Consider the following 15,494-nt stretch of genomic DNA (forward strand, 5'->3'; position numbering starts at 1 on the left):
GGACTTTATTTCCACCTGGCCCAGGTAGAACATTATATTATAAGAAAAGAAAAATGCCATAACTTGGAAAACTCCTTTGCATTTTATTAGAGAAAAAAATTAGGTAAATGATAACATCATATATAATAGTATTCATTCATTCATTACACTAACATTTTTGCCTACCATGAGTAACAAGTGCATTGGGCTATCTGCAATCCACCATTGACACAACAGCATCTGTGGAACATTATAATTATCATTCACTCATAGTTATTTGAATATTTTATTTTTTTCAAATCATGAGGAGGGTCATGATAGATTCACCAGAATTTCAGTTTAAAATAATTCAAAGTTCAGATTAAATAACTTCCTTATTATTCAGGAAACCCTTAAAATGCTCATAAAGCAATAATCACAAGGATTTCTCTTGATATTTGGGTTCTGATAACTCCATTCATTTGCTTAGAAATAATGCCATTCATGAACATGGGTTTTCTGCCCATTTAACTTTTGTGTATATCAGGCAACTTTCTACATGGTAAGCTTTTAAGATTACTAAGAAGTCCTCTTCCTGTTTCCTTCCCACAAACTTAATCCAAACCAACTCTCACTGTTGATGGAAACTTTGGTATTTCCTGCTTGAATTAAGACCATATACCCTGTTAAACACTAACATCTCTGACTGTTCCTCTCATGTAAAACTGAATGCTTTATGTCTTCTTGTTCTTTAGTTGCTAAGTCATGTCCAACTCTTTCGTGACCCCGTGGATTGTAGCCCACGAGTCTCCTCTGTCCATGGGATTTCCCTGGCAAGAATACTGGAGTGGATTGACATTTCCTACTTCAGGGGATCTTCCTGACCCAGGGATCGAACCTGTGTCTCCTGCATTGGGAGGTGGATTCTTTAGGCTGAGCCACCTGGGAAGTCTGTTTTATGTCTTATCTTGCATTTTTCAATCTGATATGAATCAGTTTATCAGGGAGAAGAGAAGTTAAAGAATGAGGAGAGGATGTTGGAGAGGAGGAATCAGAAGTAGGGGTCAGAGAAGTTAAGCCATGCAGAACACACTACTAGGCCTTAGGGCTTTGATTGCAATGGTCAGAGACCTTGGGTCTCATAGGAATCTCTGTTCTATATTACACAACCTTCTTATAACACATTTGAGATATGCTAGTCTCAAGTGGCAGAGAAGGCAATGGCACCCCACTCCAGTACTCTTGCCTGAAAAATCCCATGGATGGAGGAGCCTGGTAGGCTGCAGTCCATGGGATCGTGAAGAGTTGGACCTGACTGAGCGACTTCACTTTCACTTTTCACTTTTATGCATTGGAGAAGGAAGTGGCAACCCACTCCAGTGTTCTTGCCTGGAGAATCCCAGGGATGGGGTCGCACAAGAGTCGGACACGACTGACGTGACTTAGCAGCAGTAGCAGTCTCAAGTGAAGAACAAAGGCATTTATTTCTACGCTATACTGTTTACATATATCATGTCCTAGAAATCTGACTCATCAGTCACTCATCTATTCCGACTCAAGAAATCAAATGGGCCAGTCCAACAGCTTGGCAACCAGTTCCATCCCACCAGATAAATCAATAAATAATGAATGAATAGACAACAAAACCCCGCAATTCTACCAGCCTATTTCCAAACAATTTTTAACTATCTTCCCATATTGACAACACTGGAATTTGACCACCCAAAATGTGTTGTGTTAGTATAAAGCATAGGCATGGATGAGAAGTGTGTGTGTATTTATACTCAAATAAGCAGACATATTTTCTTGTCCATGTGTTATAAAGACAATGAAATCTTTCATTGAATATGGTTTCTTTCTTCTGTGACAGCAGGTTATGGCTAAGTGTGGGGTTTATTTGCATTTTCTCCAAGGCTACTATGAGGCTGTAAATACTCTTCCCTTGAAACTCCCCACATTTTTAGAGCCTCAGCATTTATTACCGAAGGCTCATCTTAAAGTATAACTTCCAAGTTCTTGTTCCTGTATTTGTCAATAGTAAGATTAATTCTGATTATGACCAGGACAATGAACTTAGGATAGACCAAATAGTATCATCCATAGTAGAATTCTAACTAACCATGGTGTGTATAGAAATCTACTTCTAGCTTCTACAAAGTAAGATGGTCTTTTGTATGAGGAGAGGAAGTGTGCAGTCTGAACAGGGGTTGCAGTGTATAAACAGGAGATGTAAACCAGCAGCTGTGTTCATGTCCATTCCTTCTGTTCTACAGTGTTAACTGAAACCAAGGGAATTTTGTACTTTCGCTCTTCTGTCAAATTCATTCAGAATTATAAATAATACTCAACCAGTTTCTCCTGTAGGTGTAGTTTTGGTCAATCTCTTAGCTGGGATAAGAAAGAACAGGAGTCCTATAAGTAAAGCAACAGTTGAATCTGTAGCAAAACCAGGATACCTAAAAAAGATAAGTGTGTGCATTAAAAAATGCCATCAAGGATTTGTATGAACTAAGCACCAACTGTTTATGCTAATAGAATAGAAGTAGGAGTGGTGGTATTGGTTATTTATTCTGGATAATCTGCTCTAAAATCTATGGGTTCACAACTAAAAATGAAACTTAGTGAAAATGAAAATCTCAGACCACATCCCCAATATTTTCACAGGATTCCTTATTTTTAAAAATCAGGTTTACACATGCCGATATGCTAGGCCAAAAGTTCTCTTTCAGGTAAAGCTGACAGATCTGGTAAATAATTTCCTCTCTGGATTATTTCTTTTAATTATATTGACAAAGCATTGAGGTTGAAACAATAGGCCAAGTCCTACATAATTGTCTTTAAAAGGCTACTATTGAATTGTGGCAAGGCATGGATGTTTACAGAGTCTTTTAAAACTCTTTGTGAAAAGGAATTGATCTGTTTTTCTAAGATAGAACATCTGCTTCTGTGTTTATAGGCCCTGGCGATATCATACCAATGAAACTGACTCATTTGAAGCTTTGTACCCTATGAAACTCAATCAAGAATATTAATGATCAGAATGGCTTTGAGATGCTCATAGATGATCACTATACAAATTAAGAGTTATTCAGGAACAGATGGGTCTTAGAAATACCAGGTCATTCCTGCAAGTAAGACAGGTTTCCAGAATCCCCAACAGTTAAGAAGCACCTGGAGACCAGATATGAATGAAACAGGAAGAAATAATTAAAAACCAGGTTCAAAAGTCAGCATATTAATTAGTGAATCTTTGAGTCTGAAAAGCAGAGTGTGTACCCTAAGATTATTCTACTACCTTGTGACTCAGCAGCGCACACATAGTAAAGAGGCTCTTTATTCCTGTAATTTACTTGAACAATCTAGATAATCAAAGAAATCCATTATTTTATTCAGTCTGACAATTTTATAAAGCAGTCTTTCCCCCTAAATATAGATTTTCTTTCATTGTGGAGTGAAATGCTGCCTTGGTATAATTTATTTTAAAAATGTAACCAATACTTATTATTTTATAGTTCCTTATTTCTTGTATTTCAGTTATAATTTTTGTTGGATTTTTGCCAAATTAGGTCAGGCATCATGTAATCTGATTTTGTTTTATATGAAAAGACATATTGAAATCTTTCCAGGTTCAAACAGATGGAATGAAAACATGAGGTGGTAGCAATAAATCTTGATTTATCATGCTAGCTTTGGAAACTCTAAATGTCTTAAATGTCTACATTACAAACATATTCTAGAGTATACATACTTCATATAAAATCAAACCATAAATACAGAAATAACTGTTCTTTAAAAGAATTTTTAAGCTATTATCAGTTTATATTTAGTTTATTATGAACTAAGGTTGTCTCAATATTACAAAATATTAAGTTTAGGTAAATTTTATTTGCTCTGGCAATTTAAAAACACAATTGCCAATTAGATGTATATATGCAAATTTCTTCCTCTTTCAAAGTTTTTTTCTTTTCTTATTGTTTTCTCTCAGAATTTGAGACAACATGGGTGCCTCCTCAAAGCAAATACACTTTGTTTTCCTGCTACAGACAAAACATCTGAGTTTTATTTTCTTCGCATAAGGAGGAGAATTAGAAACTGATTATATTGAATTTCCTATTGGGGTTTCTGCCTGGTTTTTATTAGCCATTGTCTGATTTCATTTGGTTTTTACGCATTGGTGTTTAGGACTCTCCCCACCTAGAGTGACGGGAGTGGCATTTTTAAAAGGGGGAAGAATTATTTTTCTGTTGGTCTAGGTCTTATTACAAAACCAAAAAGTTTAATCAAACTATTAAACAAAGTTTGCTATGAACAGCTTGCTATAAGTGATTGGATATTGCCTTTTGTTTAGACTTCTTGAAATGGGAAATTTTCACCCTAATGGAAAGAAAAAGCCTATGAAGCTGCAGCTGATCCTTGAAAACATGCGCCACGCTGCACTGGGGCACTCGTGTGCTCACCAGGAATTGGCCAGCACGCTTGGCGGCTTTAAAAAGTGTTGGCAATACCTATGTAGCCAGAAGGCTCTGATGCAAGAATTTCTTCAATCCGTGTGGGCAGAATAGATTTGACTCAAACGTTTTTAGTTTCTACCCCCACTACATGGATTTTTGTGGGGGGATGTGAGACAGGAAGTTCAAATCATAGATCTGCTGAATTTAGGCTACAGAGGACTTCAGTGAAAGACAGATTTAGAAACGTGAATCTCAAACCAAGGTATTTATATGGACATGTAGGATGGTCCTCAATTTAGCAAATTATTCTACAATCTTCCCCCTCACTTCACATGACTCAGCAGTGTCTGCTGGGATAGAAATCACTGACAGATAAGCTTAACTCTGACCCAGCTTCTAACAGTAGCTTGCAAAGTCAGTCTTCTTGCTTATTCAGGAATTCCTTATTTATAAAATAGGGGCAGGGATAGATTTATAGGGAAATAATACAAAAACGGACATCAACAGAGGAAAAGACAAAATCTAAACTAAATAAATAACCCTTCGTAGAAATAAAAACAGATTGGCAAAAATCACAGAATATGAACTCATATCAGGTTTTTAAGAGGCCCTGAGTGGTATTCAGTCCACATAATAGACACTTATTGCACTTCTCGTGGGAAGAATACAGCTCTATTCTAAGTGCTATTATTAGCCCTGGCTTACAGATGGAGAAACTGAGAGGTAAGTGACTTGCCCAAAGTAAGTGGAAGAGTCAAGAATAGAACCGAAGCAGTGCGACTCCAAGGACTATACTCCTGATGATCTTAAAACATGGCTTTCCTGCAAATTATCCTTCTAATTTTGTAAGGAAGAAGATAGTCTTGTCTGAAGAAGCCTTATCTTTAGTTACAGGGCAGTCTGGTTCCTGGGCTTATTGCCTTACCCTAAATTTCATTCTTTATCACTGCTTTTTTCCTGAAAAGATTATAATTTTAAAAACCTTTTCAATGGAAAGGAAGAAAAGCAAATCTCATACAGTCTTTCAGAGTCATAGGAACCACTTAGGAGAAAAGCAGAGTATAAAACAGCAGGTGATAGATATAACACGTAATGCTTACTCTGAAAAAAGCGCAGACCAACCAGAGACAAATCCAGGATCTCGGCTAAACCATAGCAGGGCCATTACAATGAAGAGGACTAAGGTCACAATTTCTTGATATCTGTGGGAAAATTCCAATCCTTTCATTTATTTTCTCAGTCGGAACATTTGTAGAAGCTCCCTGAACTGTTGTCAGGGAGAATGCAAACACTATAAAAACCGGATGTATCAATTATTTAAGAGCATCTGCAGTTCTAACTTCTAAGGGGGCTTTACCCCTCCGTGGGCCTTTTAGCTTCTTGTCCTTCTATCTGGTAAGTTTTAGTTAGACATGGTCTGTATTTTATCATGTGGAGTTATATTTATAAAGGTTAGAACACTTGGGGCCCTTATCAAGTGTAATAAGTGCACAATAGACAATTATGCACATATTTGTCTTTAAACAAATACTTGCAGTATAAGCTGCATCCCTCGGTGTGTTTGTGTCTATGGACATGTGTATCTTACCTTATTGGTCCAAGTTTTTGATATTCTTGTTTAATAAATGCAGCACAGGCTTTTTGTTTGGCTGTTGGGGGTTTGCCACATTGGAACATCTCCTTAAAGCTAAAAAGAACAGTGTGGAATTATTTGAGAGAACAGCATTGAAACGTATATATATTACCATATGTGAAACAGATGACCAGTGCCAGTTTGCTGCATGAAGCAGGGTACCCAAAGCCAATGCTCTGGGACAATCTAGAGGGATATGGTGTGGAGGGAGGTGGAAGAGGATTCAGGATTGGGGGCGCACATGGACACCTATGGCTGATTCATGTTGATGTATGGCAAAAACCACCACAATATTGTAAGGTCATTATCCTCCAATTAAAATAAATTAATTTAAAAAGAATAATTAAGCTTGTTAAGCAAGGAATTTTCCCTTTATAGAAGATATGTGTGTGAAAGTGTCAGAAAATATCAAGCTCCCCACTAATAACAAAAACCTGTGCTTTTTGCCTATACTTCTGCCTCTTGCTCTGAATTTCCTCCCCTCTCTTTTCTGTTTTTTCCTGGTTTGTTTAATTTTTGATGCCTAACTGTCATTCCATACCTTCCATGACATTATCTGCTAAGCTCTTCCTTTTCCAAGTTATTTGACATCACTGGAATTTTCCTACCTGCCACTCATCTCTAATTTAATACTTTAGTACATACCTGACTGGTTAAATATTTTAATATATTTCTTAAGTGCGATTGTTAATTTTCATACAAAAGTTTTATCTCACTAGTGAGAATTATTAGACAGTGGGGGGCTGTAGCATGTATTTTTGGGGGGGGCAGTAATTCTAAACACTGGCATACACAGTAAACACTTGACTCATTAACTCTAGCTTTGTCAGGCTTACGAGATGGTTGTTAGATCCATCAATTTTCACACAATATGCTAAACTCCAGTTATACTTTAGGCACACAAGTCACATACACTGATCATGAACAGAGTCCAAACTAGGTCTATATTCAGAAGTAAAACCAATTCTATTACATTTTCCTTTGCATTCCTTTACTCCTTATGTCCTAATGGCATCAACCAGTTCATCTTCCATTTACTTCTAACAGTAACTGCCAGTCTCTATTTCTCTTAGCTGCTTACTTTTAGTGACCCCCTTCTCCCGTCACTAATTCTTGTATCCTGAAGTCCAGGGTCTTCAAAACCTTGAACAGCATTTTGTGAAGTGTTGCTCTAAATCTTGATTTAAACATATCCCTCCAGAGGAAGAAACAAATGGAAAACTGGCCAGATTCTTGTGGATTATCTTTTGGAATGTATGAGTAGCTCAGTTTGATTGTGTTATATGTTGGTATGGGAAGCATTTATGGGTAAATATCCAAAGGGAACTGACATCTACATTTTTAAGAAATATCTGCATTCATATGTTCATTGCAGCATTATTCACAACAGCCGAGATATGGAAACAACTCAAATGTCCTTGGATGGACAAACAGATAAGAAAAAAGAATAAAAACTATTCCACACATATACAGTGGAATATTATTTAGCTATGAAAAGGAATGAAGCACTGATACATGCTACAATATGGATGGACCTGGAGAACATTATGCTAAATGAAATGTCAGACACAGAGAAGCATATACTTCATGGTTTTCCTTATATGTGGAATCTAAAATAGTTAAACACATAGAAGTAGAGGTAAAATGGTGTATTCCAAGGGTTAGGATAAGAGGAAATGAGGATATGTTGGCTAAAGGGTACGAAGTTTCAGTTATGCAGAATAAGTAAGCTCTGGATGCCTCTCTGCTCAGTTGCTTCAGTAGTGTCCAACTCTTTGCAACGCTATGGACCATAGCCCTCCAAGTTCTTCTGTCCATGGGGTTCTCTGGGCAAGAATACTGGAGTGGGTTGCCACGCCCTCCTCTAAGCTCTGGATATCTCTGTACAAATAGAGACTATGATGAACAATAAGGCCTTATATACTTAAAATTTTGCTAAGATCGATCTTACGTGAAGAGTTTTTATTACAAAAGGAGGGGGGGAAAAGCAAAAGGGGTAGGGAGAAACTTTGGGGGGTGATGGATAAGTTTATGGCATTGATAATGATGATGGGTTCGTGCGTGTATGACTATCTCCAAACACAGTAAGTTTTGTATACATTTAGTAGCTACAGTTTTTTTGTATATCAAGCATACCTCAATAAAGCAGTTTTTAAAAAAAGAAAGGAAGCAAGGACATATTCTTTTGTAAAATTGCTGAGGATAAGCATGGCTATTTATGAAAGAGTAGATGAGATGAGGACTGTGGTAGGAGGGCAGTTATCACATGAAGAGACGTTATATTTATTTTTCTGCAGTTCTGTTACTCAGATATGTTGGGACTGTTATTACCTTTGTAGGGGCAGAAATTCCTCAATTCTTAAGTCATCCATCCTACATATTCATTATCACCCACATATACCCCTCCACCCAGTGAACATGATTAGATGATTATTGTTGCATTTAAGATCAAAAAAGTAATATATAATTTTTATAGCCTCCATTAAATGATTGACTAATGCCAGTCTTCAAATTTTTCCTCTTGTCAGAATATAAATTCTACCATTAAAAGAAACTAATCTGTGGACCGCCTTGAGAGCCATCAATAGAATTAAAAAAAAAAAAATAGAGTTAAAGAAAAGATGAGTCTCCTTAGAAACTGTTTTCTACCCAGTAGACTGCCTGTGTACTGTGTCACTTTGCTTGGGGACGATCAATAGTTAAGTCAAAATCCAAAGCGTCTTTGCTACAAATGAAGGTTAATGCCTTCGCAGTGGAACTGATGAAGCATATTGCAATGCATCAGCCTCTCCATTGAAATAAATCCCGTGGCACTGACAGATGAGCTTCACTTCCCAAATAGGTTGGGGTCATTTATAATGGGTGAGTTAACTGTGTTAACACCCAGTGTGCTCATCAGAATGTCTGGTGGCCTGCCAGGGGAGGGGCTGATCATTTCTGTTTGTTGATCTAAAACCTCTGGAGGTGAATACCAGACCTGTGGAGGTCTCTGGCAGACCGAAAAGGACACTGAAAAATTAGCTGGAGCATAAATCTGTGCCATGTGTAACCAACACTGGACAGCAAGGGGACTATTTCAACATGCCACTGATCATTATTTATGGATTTGGCTAATATATGCACTTCACAGGATGTTTTTCCTCCCGGAGAAACACATTTCAGTGCCTCTGCCCATTATCTTCTTAATTTCTCCTTTTTAAGTGGTGGGCCCATTCAAAATGATGATAAGGTCGCCTACATATTTTATAAAGTCATTATATGTAGCAAAAAAAGAACAAAACAGCTGTGGATCTGAGACCAGATGCTTTCTCCTTTGGTTTGGGATTCTAGTCCCCTGCATTCTGTATTGTTACCTGCGCAATTGAATAGACCCCCAAAGGCTTGGATTTCCAGGAAGGGGCATTTAGTATGCAGTTGGCCTCTTCCCTCTGATGCCCACCTGCCGTAGGCAGTGACATTCCACACATTGGCTCCAGCAGGAGCGCGGCCTCACACTGCTCCCGCAATCTGGACAAATAGATTGTTCAAAAAACCATCAGTACTTTCTCCCCACTGCTAACAAAACTGGCAGTTCTGGAGAAAAACCAGGAAGAGGAATGGAGAGAGAAGAATGTGAGTCCTTACATGATGAAGCTTGGGAAATGTGGGCACGGGTATGGAACACGACTCTACAGGAGTGTTTGGCTGTTCAGAGGAAGTACAGAAAGCTGACTTCAGACTCCCCTGCAGTGAATAACATGCTGTTTCATTCATAAGTCCTTGAAGTTATTTAAAGAAAACCTTATAAAGTTGAGTGACTTCCCTGGAGGTCCAGTGGTTAAGATTCCGCACGTCCACTGAAGGGGGTGTGGGTTCCATCCCTGGTTGCGAAAATGCCTCTCAGGGTGGCCACAAAAAAAAAAATGAAGTTGAATTGGTTTATTTTTCCATGAAAAAATTCCTGAAGGTTTGATAAACAGTCCTTTCCCCTTTCTTTATGGGTATTATTATATGTGTTGACTCTCTGAAGCAGCATTTTAGATCTTGCTGTAGAATCCTGCATAATTTTAAATTCTGCCAGGCATTTGAGTCATGTAACTCATTGATACTTATGAACCACTAATTTCAGTCGCAGTTAAGGTAACATCTGCAAATTCTCTGGCTCTTGATTGATCAGTGTTTCCTACTTTGACTTCTCTATGTTCAACTAGGGCCCATCCATATTAGAATTACAGCGTTGCAAGTGAGCTTGCCGATCTTCCGGTTAAATTCTACTGACTTAGTTGAAGATATTGAGACTGAGAAGGGGTCAAGACTTGCAAAGATCACTCATCTGTCTTGTGAGAAGCCACAACTTTGTCCTTGGTTTCCTGATTCTCAATCCAATGTTCTTTCCACGGAGCATGCGCTCAGATTTTTGTTTTAGTTTCTCAAGGGCATGTCAATGTTAGTACAATGTTAGGATGAAACAGGAAGCTCTGAATGCTACAGTTTAAAGTTACTTGATAGCTTGAGGAAATCCACACATTAAACCAAAAATAAGAGCAAAGTTTCTTAAAATTCTGCTTTAACAGGTGGGCTAAGTCCTCACCATAATGAGCTTCATATGTCCTTCTGGCTTATTAATCTTAATGGTTTAGGATCAGAGGAGACCAAGATAGAGTTTCTGTCTACAAATTCTCTTCCATAGATGATATTCTAGAGTATCCATAATGCATGTGTTCATACGTATCAGTTTTGTGGGAAAGAGAAACGCAGAAATGCAGCAGGCATGAAATAGGTGTAAAAGCCCTGGATGAGGGGCTGAGAACATGGAACCCAGACACCAATAAATAAAGATCTGATTAACATGGAATATGTACTCACTTGAATCCTAGGAAAAGCCACTGAAGCCAGATCCAAGACAAGAGGAGAATAATAATGGCAGCCGGGAAGGACATTATAAACCATGATCCAAAGTTGATGCAGCGGCAGTCAGGATAGCGCCTGTGTGAGAATACAGAAACGTGTTCACGGGAGGAGTACAAGTGGAATCGTTTCTGACGGTCTATGAGAAGCAACACTTCCCGTCTTTCCTGCGATAGCAGCCAGGAAAGAAGTGTGTGTGTGTCGGGGGGGTGGGGGTGGGATATTCCCTACTAAATACAGGAGTTAGCTTTGCTTCTCACCTCTTGATTCTGTCACTGCATGGTTATTCATGCTTCTCACAAAAGCGAGAGCAGATATGTTATGACTTTTGCTCCCTTTATTCGATCTTTAAGAAAGTGTTTGCCAAAGAACCTAGCACAGTACTCACGGAATTGCACGAGAAATGGGTATACATGGGTGTGTGTGTTTTGTTATTTGTATTCAAATCATCAGTACATGAGTGAAGAAAGACAAACAAGCAGATCTGGGAACAGGTGCAAATTAACTTAAGAGAACAGCACGTGTCCATTACCATTTCACTTTGGGAGCTGACAACCCGGACTCTGAAGGGACTCTGATCTGACCCACACTGTCCCTCAAAGCTGTTTTCCCCTCTTGTTTCTTCTGCCCCAAAGCAACTACAACCATCTTATCAGACATATTCTAGACCTTTCTTCCTAGAATTAGACAGTACTTTGGGGCTCAAATGGAATAAATCAGGACCAGATAAAAATAATTAAAAGCCCTGTGAAAAATATCAACTTTTCCATTAACCCTCTTCATTATTTTCAGCTTTCTAGCTCGCATAATAAAACAGTAGCAACAAAAAACATCAGGTACAAGCACAGTTTCTTTGGTAACCTCACATTCATTGTTTTGAAATGTAGTCTAAATTCTCATATAGTTATCTATTTTATGACTGTGGGGAAAAGGAAATCTGAGAAATAGTTATCTTTAATTTTTCTTCTTGAAGCAGTAACACAGAGTCAGAAATGAGAAAAGTACAGAAAATAATACAGAATTAATAAAAAAAAAACACCATTCACATATTTTTATTATGTTTGAAATCACAAAATAGAGAGAATGTAATAGAGATGCTAGATTTTCAGTGTTTTTTTCTACTTAGATCACACTTTGTATTTTGCCACTTAAAAAAGATCATGTAAATAAATGAGATGTTTCATGCTACACACATCAACATAAGCCAAACTTATTTATTTTAGAACACTGCTATTTTAGCCTGGTTCCTAAGAAATGTAAAGGCTGTTTAAAAAAAAAAAACAAAATTAAGCTTTCAAAACTGCAGATTTCTCTTGTTGTCTGCAGTTTCTATGAGTTGATGTCCCTGGGTCCTAGAATTAGCACTGGCAACTTGAGGATGATTTTATCTACCTTGAAGAGATCCTATGATTAGCTTATATAGTTATGCCATTGTTACTGTTGTTGTTTAGTCACTAAGTCATGTCCACCTCTTAGCGACCCCATGGACTGGAGCCTGCCAGGTTCCTCTGTCCATGGGATTTCTCAGGCAAGAATACTGGAGTGAGTGGCCATTTCCTACTCTAGGGGATCTTCTTCATCCAGGGATCGAACCCACGTCTCCTGAGTCTCCTGTGTTGGCAGGTGGATTCATTACCACTGAGTCACCTGGGAAGCTCAGTTGTGCCACTTGAAAGTGGCAAATGACAAGTAAAAATTGATAAAGAATGCATAAAATTGATGAATGTAAAAAAAAAATGCTTTACCAGCTCTATGAGACTCTATAGAGAATTGTCTGCTTAAAAAAAAAAACAAACAGTGTTTTCAGTTGGAAAATAAGTGAGAAAGGGCTTAAGCTTATCTTCCATCAATTTATTAGACTTGGATTACAGGTCAGTGGCCTGTGTTATTTTGTTCAGCCTAGAGACAATGAGAAATGCTGCATGGATTAGGCTCAAAACAATGCCCCAAACCCAGTTTCATTTTTCACCATCTGTAGCTCATACTTGGAAATTAGGCTGCGTTGTTCTCCCCATCCATTGCAGAAAGTTCTGTGAGATGTGAGGGAAGTGGGGCTTTTCAGAATTTTTGCCTGGAGGGATAGGCCATTTAGAAAAATGAAAGTTTAAAAAAGCTAAACTCTGGGATTTTTTTTTTCTTTTTCCTTCCTTTTTTTGTTCAGTAGTAAGAAAGTAAACACTATGAGGTGTAAATATTTTGAATGAAAATGGAATGAGTGGCACCCTAGAAGGGATTAGCTTCACAGTGGTGGTTCTTTTCCCACTTCCTTCATATTCCATAACAGGATTCCCTGGTAGCTCAGAGGTGAAGAATCTGCCCGTTAATGCAGGAGATGCGGATTCAATCCCTGGGTTAGGAAGATTCCCCTAGAGGATGAAATGGCAACCCACTCCTGTAATTTTGCTGGGAAATCCCATGGACAGAGGAGCCTGGAGGGCTCTAGTCTGTAGGGTAACAAGAACTGAACATGATTGCATGACTGAGCATGCATGCATGTCTAGTCCGTAAATGAAGGGACTGCAAGTATCTGTCTAAAGCAAATAGAGATTTCCTCTATCACAAACCATGTTAACTATGTTTAATTCTGATGGAATCCTTTTCTTTCACCTGACACTATGTTTTGTGTCTACCGTGTGCTGGGTACTCTTGCAGCTACTGGGGATATAGCTGTGAATTAGATGGACACAGTTCAGGCTCTCACAGTTTACATTAAATGAAGAACACAGGCAGAAAAACAGGTAAGCATATAATGAATAGGAAAATAAAACAGAATAGTGTGACAAAAAGAGATTAGGTGGAGGGAGAAATTTTACATAGTATGACCAAGGAAAATGAAATTTGAGATGAGATCTAAATGGCAAGAAGGAGCCAGTCATGTAAATAACTGGGAAATAGTATTCCAGACAGAGGAAATATCAAGTGCAAAGGCCCTGGGGTAGGAATGATTTTAGGATGTTTGAGGATTAGACAGAAGACCATTGTGGCTGTGTGTGGTGAGCTAAGTTCACAGTCACATGAAATAAAGTCCAAGAAGTAGCCACCAGGGGTCAGTTCATATATAGCCATGGAGGCCATCAGAAGGAATTTGGATTTTGATACTAAGGCCATTGGTCTTCCCTGGTGGCTCAGATGGTAAAGAATCTGCCTGCAATGCAGGAAGTCCAAGTTCAATCTCTGGGTCTGAATTGGAGAAGGGAATGACAACCCACTCCAGTATGCGTGCCTGGAGAAATCCATGGACAGAGGAGTCCATAGGGGTGCAATGAGTCAGACACAATTGAGTCACTAACACTTTCACTTTCACTAATGCAATTAGGAGTAATAGAAACATAGTAAGTAAGCTAGTGGCATGATCTAATTTAAAGTCTGTGTAAATTTATGAATTTCATAAAACATATTAGCTAGATGGATTGTCAAGATGGATGGTAACAAGAGTGAAACCAAGTGTAGTAGGCAGAACTCCATGATGACCCCCAAGAATCCTGCCCCTGATATTCATACTTAGTATATTCTTTTCCCCTTCTATGTGGACAGAACTTGTAAAGACGGTGAGATTTTATTCCTGAGACTAAGTTCTTTAATGGGCAGAGTGAAGAGAATTTGCAGAGGTTCCCATCAATGGACTGACTCTGAGTTAATCAAAAGAGAGATTATCTTAGGAGGGCCTGACTTACTCAAGGGAACCCTTAAAAGAGAGTTGTTCCTGCTGGCTTCCAGATGCCAAAGAAAGGGGGGCATCTAGTAAGGATCCTGAGGTATCCTCTAGTTGCTGAGAGTGACCTTATGCCAACAGACTGCAATAACACGGGCACCTCAGTGACTCAAACACAATGAAGAGAATTCTGTCAACAACCTAGATGACCCTGAACTAGGACTCTGAGCTTCTGTGGACATCGCAGACCCCGTTGGCACCCTGACTTCAGCTAAGCAAAGGACCTGGCTAAACCATGCCTAGATGCCTGACCTACAGAAGTGATGCGGTCATAAATTCCTGCTGTTTTAAGTTGTTAAGTTTATGGTAATCTTCGGAGAAGGCAATGGCACCCCACTCCAGTACTCTTGCCTGGAAAATCCCATGGACGGAAGAGCCTGGTAGGCTGCAGTCCATGGGGTCGCGACGAGTTAGACATAATTGAGCGACTTCACTTTCACTTTTCACTTTTATGTATTGGAGAAGAAAATGGCATCCCACTCCAGTGTTCTTGCCTGGAGAATCCCAGGGACGGGGTCGCACAGAGTAAGACACGACTGAAGTGACGTAGCCGCAACATAGCAGTAGGAGACATACACACGGAATCTGTTAGAAGACCAAGGCGGGTTTGCAGAGGAGTAGGGAGATGAGTCAATTTTAGCTTCATTTAGATTGGTAGCAGCATAGATGAAGAGAAGGCAGTGGATTTTACAAATATTTGGCATACAGTGTAGGAAAAGGAGCTATTCACTGACATGAATCTGAGGGAAGAGCAGGCTGGTGGATTGGAACGCCGCTGTGAGGGTGTTCATGGGAGGTGACCTTTAGCTTCCCTGGTGGCTGTGGGGGTAGTCAGTCAGATAGATGAGTCTGG

General features: G+C 38.9%; 1 protein-coding gene across 3 annotated transcripts in view; it reads right to left on the reverse strand.

The window, feature by feature from the left end:
* Positions 1 to 15,494, reverse strand: part of SLC13A1 (solute carrier family 13 member 1) — a 108,392-nt gene that overhangs the window by 35,293 nt on the left and 57,605 nt on the right. For all 3 annotated transcript variants that reach the window (XM_065938673.1, XM_065938674.1, XM_065938675.1), the window contains exons 8-11: positions 10,888 to 11,007; positions 5,998 to 6,096; positions 5,510 to 5,611; positions 2,308 to 2,414 (exon numbers count right to left, since the gene is read on the reverse strand). In XM_065938673.1, coding sequence (XP_065794745.1) covers positions 2,308 to 2,414; positions 5,510 to 5,611; positions 5,998 to 6,096; positions 10,888 to 11,007 — 428 coding nt within the window. The remainder of the gene's footprint in view (positions 1 to 2,307; positions 2,415 to 5,509; positions 5,612 to 5,997; positions 6,097 to 10,887; positions 11,008 to 15,494) is intronic.

This window comes from Muntiacus reevesi, chromosome 6, assembly GCF_963930625.1.
Source record: "Muntiacus reevesi chromosome 6, mMunRee1.1, whole genome shotgun sequence".
In the NCBI taxonomy this organism is placed as follows: domain Eukaryota; kingdom Metazoa; phylum Chordata; class Mammalia; order Artiodactyla; family Cervidae; genus Muntiacus; species Muntiacus reevesi.